The 10,710-nt window shown below is 41.5% G+C and overlaps 1 protein-coding gene across 1 annotated transcript; it reads left to right on the top strand.

The window, feature by feature from the left end:
* Positions 1–4,307: 4,307 nt before the first annotated feature.
* Positions 4,308–5,303, top strand: LOC104102391 (uncharacterized). Its single transcript, XM_070198700.1, has 2 exons — positions 4,308–4,601; positions 4,653–5,303. Exons 1-2 carry the CDS (start codon positions 4,308–4,310, stop codon positions 5,301–5,303), a joined length of 945 nt encoding a protein of 314 aa, XP_070054801.1.
* The last annotated feature ends 5,407 nt before the right edge of the window (positions 5,304–10,710 follow it).

Here is a 10,710-nt window from a genome sequence, read left to right as displayed (position 1 = left end):
CAGGGTTTAGCGAGGTGATGCTAGAGATGTGACTATTGGTGATAATGGCGTTTTGAGGATTCAGGGACGGATATGTGTGCCCAATGTGGATGGGCTTCGGGAGTTGATTCTCGAGGAGGCCCACATCTCGCGGTATTCCATTCATATGGGTGCCGCGAAGATGTACCAAGATTTGAGACAACACTATTGATGGAGGAGGATGAAGAAGGATATAGTTGGGTTTGTGGCTCGGTGTCTCAACTGTCAGCAGGTTAAGTATGAGCATTGGAGACCGGATGGCTTGCTTCAGAGGTTAGAGATCCCAGAGTGGACGTGGGAACGGATCACCATGGATTTCGTAGTTGGGCTCCCACGGACTTCGAGGAAGTTCGATGCTATTTGGGTGATTGTGGATCGGTTGAACAAGTCCGCGCACTTCATTCCAGTTGGCACTACTTATTCTTCAGAGCGGTTGGCTGAGATTTACATCCGAGAGATTGTTCGCCTTCATGGTGTCTAGTTTCGATCATTTCTGATAGAGGCACACAGTTTACATTGCAGTTTTGGAGTTGAGCACATCCTTTCAGGTTGAGCACAGTTGAGCATAGTTTACATTGCGTACTCAGGTTGAGTTGAGCACAACCTTTCACCCTCAGACGAACGGACAGTCCGAGCGCACTATCCAGATATTGGAGGACATGTTACGCGCTTGTGTCATTGATTTTGGGGGTTCATGGGATCCATTTCTGCCGCTCGCGGAGTTTGCATATAACAACAGTTTTCAGTCGAGCATTTAGATGGCTCCATACGAGGTTTTATATGGGAGGCGGTGTAGATCTCCGATGGGATGGTTTGTGCCGGGTGAGGCTAGGCTCTTGGGTACATACTTGGTCTAGGATGCATTAGACAAGGTGAAATTGATTCAGGAGCGGCTTCGCACAGCGCAGTCTAGGCAAAAGAGCTATGCTGACAGGAAGGTCAGTGATGTGTCTTTCATGGTCGGGGAGAAGGTTCTGTTGAAGGTATCACCCATGAAGGGTGTTATGAGGTTTGGGAAGAGGGGAAAGTTGAGCCCTCTGTTCATTGGGCCTTTTGAGATACTTCAGAGGATCGGGGAAGTGGCTTACGAGCTTGCCTTGCCACCTAGCTTGTCGAGTGTACATCCAATATTTCATGTTTCTATGCTCTGGAAGTATATCGGTGATCCGTCCCATGTTTTGGATTTCAGCACGGTTTAGTTGGATGGTGATATGACTTATGATGTGGAGTCGGTGGCCATTTTGGAGCGGCAGGTTCGGAAGTTGAGGTCAAAGGATATAGCTTCAGTGAAGGTGCAATGGAGAGGTTAGCCTGTGGAGGAGGCCACTTGGGAGATCGAACGGGAGATGCGGAGCAGATATCCACACCTATTTGAGACTCCAGGTATGTTTCTAGACCCGTTCGAGGACGAACATTTATTTAAGAGGGGGAGGATGTAATGAACCGGCCGGTCGTTTCGAGAGTTATAGCCCCGTTTCCCCCATTTTTGCTTCTTTTGTGCTTTACAGCTGTATTATGTCTTACCGGGTTGGTTGGTTCGGGTTCGGAGTGATTTTGGAGTGAATTGAGACACTTAGTCTCTTAATTGGAAGCTTAAGTTAGAAAATTCGACCGGATGTCGACTTATAGGAAAACGACCTCGGATTTGAATTTTTATGGTTCCGTTAGCTCTGTTAGGTGATTTTGGATTTAGGAGCGCGTCCGGAATGTGATTTAGGTCCGTAGTAGAATTAGGCTTGAATTGGCGAAAGTTGAAATTTTGGCGATTTTGGCTGGCAGTGAAAATTTTGATATCGGGGCTGGATTGGATTTCCGGAAGTTGGAATAGGTTCGTGGTGTCAGTTTTGACTCGTGTGTAAAATTTAAGGTCAATCGGACGTGGTTTGGTAGATTTCGGCGTCGTTGTTGAATTCAAAAGTTTAGAAGTTCTTTAGATTTGAATCCGGGTGTAATTTGGTATTTTGAGGGATTCAAAGGTTTGACTAAGTTCGTATCGGGTTATAGGACTTGTTGGTATAATTGGTTGAGGTCCCGGCGGCTTCGGGGCAATTTCGGGTGGTTAACGGCTTGATGGGAGTTAAGGAATTGCAGCTGAAGCTGCTGCTACTGGTGTAACCGCACATGCGGAGTGGGAACCACAGGTTCGAGCCCGCAGAAGTGAAGTAGGAGCCGCATATGCGGCTAAGGAGGATCTGGGCAGAGGACTCAGGTGCGATGGCATTCCGGCACCTGCGATGGTCGCAGAAGCGGATTTAGCGGTGCAAGTGCGAGTTTGGACCGCATGTGCGATGTAGTTCCCGCACCCGCGTTGCCCGCAGATGCGGTCACTTGATCGCAGGAGCGGAGGCAGTATTTAGGGAATTTTCCGCAGAAGCGGGGCTTTGCCCGCAGATGTGAAAATGGAGCCGCAAGTGCGAGAAGTCTGGGCAGAACCTATAAATAGAACACTTCTAGATCTTTCACCATTTTCATCATTTTTGAGCTCGGATTTTGGGGATTTTGAGAGACATTTCGGAATAATCACTGAGGTAAGTTCCTTGTGCCTATTTATATTCAATAATGGTTTTTTCCCACTGATTTTACACCTAGTTGGGGAGTGTTTGAGGTGAGATTTGGGAGATTAGGGATTGGGAATTGGATAGTGAATTTTGGGGTTTTGGAGGGGCAATTCAGGTCGGATTTTGATAAATTTGGTATGGTTAGACTCGTGAGTGAATGGGCTTTCGGGTTTTGTGACTTTCGTCGGGTTTCGAGACGTGGGACCAGGGGCCGGGTTGTGCTGATTTCGGATTTTAGATTGAGCCGATTTCGAATTTTGGACTATATTTTAGTAGTTTCTTATGGAATTGATCCTTTTAGCCAATATTGATTATCTAGTACTGTTTGTGGCTAGATTCGAGGCATAACTTGGTTGTCAGATGCTCATGACTTAGTGACACCCCGATGTCGGGCTATCATTTTGCACTTGTGTTTTGGGTCCTTACCCCGTTATTATGTAAACCTTCAGTTAGTTTAATTGCTTTAGCTCACTTCTGTTATATATATTGAAAGCATATTGAGAATGTCGGCTTGCCTAGTTCCACGATAGGCGCCATCACAACTGGTTAGGTATTTGGGTCATGACATTTCAGGACAGAAATATTGAAATCATATTTAGTTCGTCTAAGGCTACTTCCAAAGAGAGACTTGCATGAATTTGAATTCAAAAGTGAGGTTTGACTATACTAGAACAGAATCAAGAAACTCTAACGTGTTTTTTCGTCATTCGTCACCATCACCGTCGGCCGATCGTTGTTGTCAAAGTTATGCCCCATTTCACTTCTAGAAGTTTGCCGTTCAGTGAAAATATTCGCATACCTTCTCTTTTTTTCTCTCCATTGCCAAGCATTCTTGGCCCTTCTTTGATCCATCTGTCAAACAGAAACTTAAAGCAGAAAAATAGAGAATCTAGATACACATTCTTTTATGTTTTTTATACATTCTTGGCCGACAATAACGGTTTGGAGGAGCAATCAATTTTCAGAAAGAACGAATTTGGTCGGTAAAAACTTGGTGGCTGAAGCGATTTACATTTTTCTCGGAATTTTGGGTCTGCAATCCAGGTTCTATTATTCCTCTCTTGTCTTGATATTTTAATAGTTTGATATTTTAGCGTAATTGTATCTTCTTGCCTGCCTATATGTTCTTGAATCTTTAATTAGTATTTGCCCTAACATTTTTAATTAACTGTATTAGTAATAGTCTTGTCTACTTATTTATATTGTTATCTACCTGTTTAATTCTTTATTTTGAATCTTTATTTAATATATCCCCTAATAGTTCTACTCTAGTTTTGCACATTTTCTTTTTGACCTTTAGTTGTAGATTATAGTCCCATTTAGCTCTTTTATTATATTTCTTCACCTGTTTTTCTGACCTTTAGTTGTAGATTATAATTCCCTTTAGTGCCTTTATTTTATTTCTTCACCAGTTTTTCTAACCTTTAGTTGTAGATTATAGTTCCCGTTAGTTCCTTTATTTTATTTCTTCACCTATTTTTCGATCTTTAGTGGTAGATTATATTTTGGTTATTCATTTTATTTTTGTCGCTTGTTTTCGGGATAGGGCTTGTGTAGTGACTCTTAATTTATAGTGGCTTTGGTGAACGACGGTAGGGTAAGGTCTTATCCTCAGGGGTGTTATCAAGGGGGAGGGGGTGCAGGGGTAAGAAAGATAAGGGAGCTACTAGACTGAGAGTAGGGTCTTGGAACATAGGATTGTTGACTCGAAAATCTGTAGAGTTAGCAAAGATGCTTGAGAAAAAGAAGATTAATATAGCTTGTGTGAAGGAGACTAGGTGGGCAGGAGATAAGGCGCGAAATGTGGACAAGTTCAAACTATGGTATTCTGGGAGGGTGGAGGGAAGGAACCGGGTGGGTATATTGGTTGATAAGGACCTCCGTGAACTAGTGGTGGAGGTTAGGAGGGTGAATGACAGGCTGATGAGTATTAAGCTAGTTGTTGGAGGTTTTACTTTGAACATAATCAGTGCGTACGCACCCCAAGCAGGCTTGGATGAGGAAGTCAAAAGGCGTTTCTGGGAGGTTTGGATGAGATGGTGCGTGGTATCCCGCATACCGAGAAGCTTTTCATAGGAGGAAATTTCAACGGGCACATTGGAGCGACGTCTGGGGGAGTATGATAATGTGCATGGTGGCTTTGGTTTTGGAAATAGAAACGGAGGAGGAATGTCTCTGCTGGACTTTTCTAGAGCATTTGAGTTGGTGATAGCAAACTCGAGTTTCCCGAAGAAGAGGGAACACTTGGTCACCTTTCGGAGTTCGCTGGCCGAGACTCTGATTGATTGTTTACTCTACAGGAAGTCCGATAGAGGTGTTTTAACGGATTGCAAGGTCATCCCGAGTGAGAACCTCTCGACCCTTCATAGGCTCCTGGTCATGGACCTTGGGATCACGAGGAAGAGGAGGAAAAGGGCGATGTATAGCCAAAATAAGATTAAGTGGGGAGCCTTGACGGAAGCTAAAGCGCAAGAGTTGGGGGTCAAGCTGCTGACTGTGGGGGTTTGGAGGAGTAGTGGGGATGCAAGCGCTATATGGACCACGGCTGCGCATTGTATTACGGAAGCCGCGATAGAGGTATTAGGGGTCTCAAAGGGTTACTCTGGTGGTCACAAGGGAGACTGGTGGTGGAATGGAGAGGTGCAAGGAAAAGTGGAAACCAAGAAAGCGGTGTATCTGAAGCTAGTGAAAAATGTATACGAGGAAGAAAAGAGGGCAAATAGGTAGAAATATAAGTTGTCTAAGAAAGAGGCAAAGCTAGAAGTTACGGCGACCAAGACTGCAGCTTTTCGTCATTTGTACGAGGAACTCGAGGGCCGAGGTGGGGATAAGAGGTTGTTCAGGTTAGCCAAGGCGCGAGAAAGGAAGGCACATGACTTGGATCAAGTGAAGCGCATCAAGGACTAAGAAGGTAGAGTTTTGTTGGATGAGGGGCTTATCCGTCATAGATGGCAAACCTGCTTTCATTGTCTCTTGAATGAGGAGGGGGCATGAGCATTGTACTAGGTGATTTGGAACTCTGTGGGAGTTGTTGTGACTTTGGATATTGTACCCGAATTAGAGCTGATGAAGTGGAGGGGTCTATGCGTAAAATGAGCAGGGGCAAAGCGACCGGGCCAGATGAAATCCCGGTGGAGTTTTGGAAGAGTGCAGGCAAAGCAGGCTTGGAGTGGCTCACTAGGTTATTTAATGTCATTTTTAGAATGAAGAAGATGCCCGATGAATAAAGGTGGAGCATTATGGTTCATGTATACAAGAACAAGGGTGATATCAAAAATTGCAATAGTTATCGGAGTATCAAGTTGCTTAGCCATACTATGAAAGTCTAGGAGAGAGTGGTAGAGCTAAGGGTGAGGAGGAGTGTGTCTATTTTCGAGAACCAGATCGGGTTCATACCGGGGCGTTCGACTACAGAAGCCATCCACATTGTTAGGAGATTGATGGAGCAGTATAGGGAGAGGAAGAAGGACTTGCATATGGTGTTCGTCGACTTAGAAAAGATGCACGATAAAGTTTAGAGAAAAGTTTTGTTGAGATGTTTGGAGGCTAGAGGTGTACCTGTTGCCTACGTTAGGTTGATTAAGGACATGTATGATGGAGCAAAGACCCAAGTGAGGATGATGGGTGGGGACTCGGACCATTTTCCGATTATGATGGGGTTGCATCAGGGGTCGACACTCAACACTTTTGTTTGTTTGCCCTGGCGATGGATGTACTGACGCGCCATATCCAAGGGGAGGTGCCGTGGTGCATGCTATTTGCAGATGATATTGTATTGATTGAAGAGACGTGAGGCGGTGTGAACGCGCTGTTAGAGGTATGAAGGCAGACCCTAGAGTCTAAAGTTTTCAAGTTGAGCAGGACCAAGACATAATACTTGGAGTGTAAGTTCAGTGGTAAGACTCGGGGGTGGGGCAGGGAGGGAAGGGGAGGTGAGGCTGGACTCGTAGTTCATCCCTATGAGAGAAAGTTTTAAGTACCTTGGGTCTATTATTCAGTGGGGTGGAGAGATTGATGAAGATGTCACACATCGTATTGGGGCGGGATGGATGAAATGGAGACTCGCTTCTGGTGTTTTGTGTGACAAGAAGGTGCCACCAAAACTTAAAGGTAAGTTCTACAGAATGGTGGTCAGACCGACGATGTTGTATGGGGTTGAGTGTTGGCCAGTCAAGAACGCTCATGTCCAGAAGATGAAGGTAACAGAGATGAGGATGTTGAGATGGATGTGCGGGCACACCAGGTTAGATAGGGTTAGAAATGAGGTTATTCGCGACAAGGTGGATGTAGCCCCTATTGAGGACAAGATATGAAAAGTGCAACTTAGGTGGTTTGGTCATGTGAGGAGGAGGATCATAGACGCCCCGGTGAGGAGTTGTGAGAGGTTGACATTGGAGGGCCTACGGAGAGGTAGAGGTAGGCCAAAGAAGAGGTGAGGAGAGGTGATTAGGCAAGATATGGCGCAGCTTCAGCTGACCGAGGACATGACCCTTGATAGGAAGATATTGAGGTTGAAGATGAGGGTAGTAGAGTAGGTAGTCTAGAGTATTCATAACAATAGTATTGACACGCAGTCTCGCCTTCTGTTGGTAGTAGGTTTTTATGACTAATCGTTTTTTTCTTTCATTGTTGATCACCTTACTATCTTGTTGTTTTAATTCTGCTTTTATATGGATTTTTGGTGCTGTCCCTTCTTGTCTATATTTTCATTAATGTGGTGCTTATGATTTCTTGAGCCGAGGGTCTATTAGAAACAACCTCTCTATCCTCACAAGGTAGGGGTAAGGTCTGCGTACACACTACCCTCCCCAGACCCCATAGGTGTAGGATAATACTGGGTATGTTGTTGTTGTATAAGGACAAACATCCTAAATATTGGACGATATTTATTGCAATATATTTTCTTGCACGAACAACTGTATGTTGCATTTTCATGTCACGACCTAAACAAAAAACCCTCTGAATGAGTCGTGATGGCACCTAGTCTCTAAAACTAGGTAAGCCTAACACATGCCGAAATGATAACAGGTCTTACTAAACAATTATTAATCATGAACCGGAAATTTCTAAATAAACTAATAGTCTCAACATGACATAATATCCCAAAATCGGTAGTACAAGTCATAAGCCTTTTTAGGAGTACATTTAAATAATGAATACATCACTGTTCTGGAATAGAAGGAAACAATGGAAATAAATACAATAGAGGATGACTTCGGAGCCTGCGAACGCCCGGTAGGTGTACCTTGAAGTCTCCAGCCACATCAAGCATAAGTCTAAAAAATCGACTCAATCCAAAGTACCTGGTTCTGCATAAAAAAATGTACAGAAGCGTAGCATGAGTACACCACGGTGGTACCCAGTAAGTATCAAGCCTAACCTCGGTAGAGTAGTAATGAGGCCAGATCAAGATACCCACTGAACATCTAAACCTATGCAGGATATGACATAAAGCTAACAAAGAAGGAATATAAAAGAAATGCCAATGGTAGACAGAAATCAGATTACAAACAGTAGTAACGATAAGGGAAACACGAATGGCAATGAAAAATAACCAAGTAATTAAACAACAACATAGTTGGGGTACGGATGAAGTATAAATGTGTCACGACCAAAAATCTCACCACAGGCGTGGTGATGGCACCTACTCTCTAAGACTAAGTAAGCCGATTTTCATTATATTTCGAAGCCATTTTTTAATAGAATTTGAATTAAATAGATAAGCAAAACCAACATCGGAACAAATATGAATATAACAACCTCCCAAGACTGGTAGTACTGAGTCACGAACTCTAACTAAATACATGAAATGTTCTCAATGATCGAATACTCAATATTGTTTGACTAATAATTAAAAGTACAATAAAATGTAAAGACTTCAAGGGATTGCGACGACCAAGAAGCTCTACCTTGAATCCTTGCGATCACACTTTAACTCTGTCCGAGTCCGATAGCTCCAATAATACCTGGCTCTACACAAAAATATACAGAAGTGTAGTATGAGTACACCACAGTCAGTACCCAGTAAGTATCAAGACTAACCTCAGTGGAGTAGAGACGAGGTACAATCAAGACACTCACTAGTCTAATAGCGTGTGCAATAAGATATACAAAATAATAGGAAACAAATAATAATAAGTGCAACAAGAACACCATTAATAACTCTCAACAATTTATAAATATAAGTATACCCAATTAAATCAAGTATTTCAAATAAATATCTTTCACATGTAATTCTTCCGAATAAATCTCTTTCAAATATAATTCCTTCAAATAAATATCTTTCAAATATACTTCCTTTAAATAAATCTCTCTCAAATATAATTTCTTCAAATAAATACCTTTCGAATGTAATTCTTTCAATTAAATCTTTTTGAATAAAAATCCTTCCAAATAAATATTTTGAATATAATTCTTTCAATTACAGAGTCACCATGTGACACTTCATTTCATAATCATACAACTACGGGTCACAACCCATTTTCATATTTTTCATAAACACGGGTCTCAGCCCACTTTCATATTTTCACGGCACTTCGTGCCTATAATTAAATCATCATATTTTTCCGGCACCTCGTGCCCTCATTTCGTATCACAACTGCACGGACAATTCACGTGCCAATATCATCATTATTTACTCAAGACACCTCGTGCCCACATTTCATATCATAATTCGCCTGGCAATGTCCACATACCCCAATTTCAATATAAATCAGATTATTACCAATTTACCAACAATAAGACCAATTGCACAAGTTATTAAAATAAATACAATAAAAATCACAACATCATATAAAAATTTCCAACGCAAAACCCCATATAATCACATATCATCCCTGACAATAGCCACCCTTATCTCTCCTATAGCCACCCTTATCACTCCTATAATAGCCTCCCTTATCCCTCCGCCCTGACAGTATCAATAGCCACTCTTATCGCTCCTATAGCCACCCTTATCGCTCCGCCCAGACAATACCCTAACACACACAACAACAGTGAAATGCCTCCCTTATGCCCACATAATATCAACAGTGAGATGCCACCCTTATATCCTTAAAATGATAACTCAATTAACACAATAATTTACACTGAATATTATCACGGCAAAGTAACAAAAATCAATTCATATCACAATTTACCCAATGGCCACAACCAATTCCAAGGATATAACAAAATCAATTAATTTCACAACAAATAGCCCAAGGCTACACATAATATATATAAAACCTCAAAAATAATCAACAGAGATAGAAAAATAATCAACATAGGGCACTCCTTCATTAATCCAAGTTTAGATAATTATATTAACACTTCTTCTTAAGCTTGCTTAATTAATTATTTGCATAGAAAAAATTCATAATGAAATTAAATTCCAAGAAATATCAAACCATCAAACTCACGGAAATCACATAATTATACAAGTAATAATTACATCGAATTGTCATATAAAAACAAGTTCAATAATTATGATTTGAGGCATGGCAATTAGATGATTAAATATATACCAATAATTATCCAATTTACTACACAATATGCCCAAGACTTTAACTCAATAATTTTTTCACATATAAGCCTGAGTATGTCTTGTCACCTCGCGTACACGGCTTTTCACATTTCACAAATGACACATAAGACTCGATGCCTAAGAGGTAATCCCCCCACTCTAGGTTAAGCAAGACACTTACCTTTTTGAAGTTAGGCCGATATTCCAAAATAGCCTTCTTGCTTGAATTAACCTCCGGACAATTCAAATCTATCCAAATTAATTATATAACTTCATTAAAATTCATCGGAAATAATTTCGGATAATAAAATGTAGACTTGAAATTTATTCTAAAAAGTCAACAAAAGTCAATGCGGGGCTCGCCTCTTGGAACCCGACATAATTTTTACGAAATCCAAACACCTATTCCGATATGAGTTCAACCATACCGATTTTATCAAATTCCGATAACAATTCGGCCTCCAAATCTTAAATTTTCATTTTTGGAAGATTTTGCAAAAATCTTGATTTTTCTTCCATAAATTCACGGATTCATGATGTAAATGAGTATGGAATCATGAAATATAATCAATATAGGATAAGGAACACTTATCCCAATGTTTTTCGGTGAAAATTTCCCAAAAATCTCCC

Source organism: Nicotiana tomentosiformis, chromosome 3 (genome assembly GCF_000390325.3).
Source record: "Nicotiana tomentosiformis chromosome 3, ASM39032v3, whole genome shotgun sequence".
Lineage (NCBI taxonomy): Eukaryota > Viridiplantae > Streptophyta > Magnoliopsida > Solanales > Solanaceae > Nicotiana > Nicotiana tomentosiformis.
Note: the sequence above shows the minus strand (reverse complement) of the source record. Positions and strands in the feature narration are given on the sequence as shown.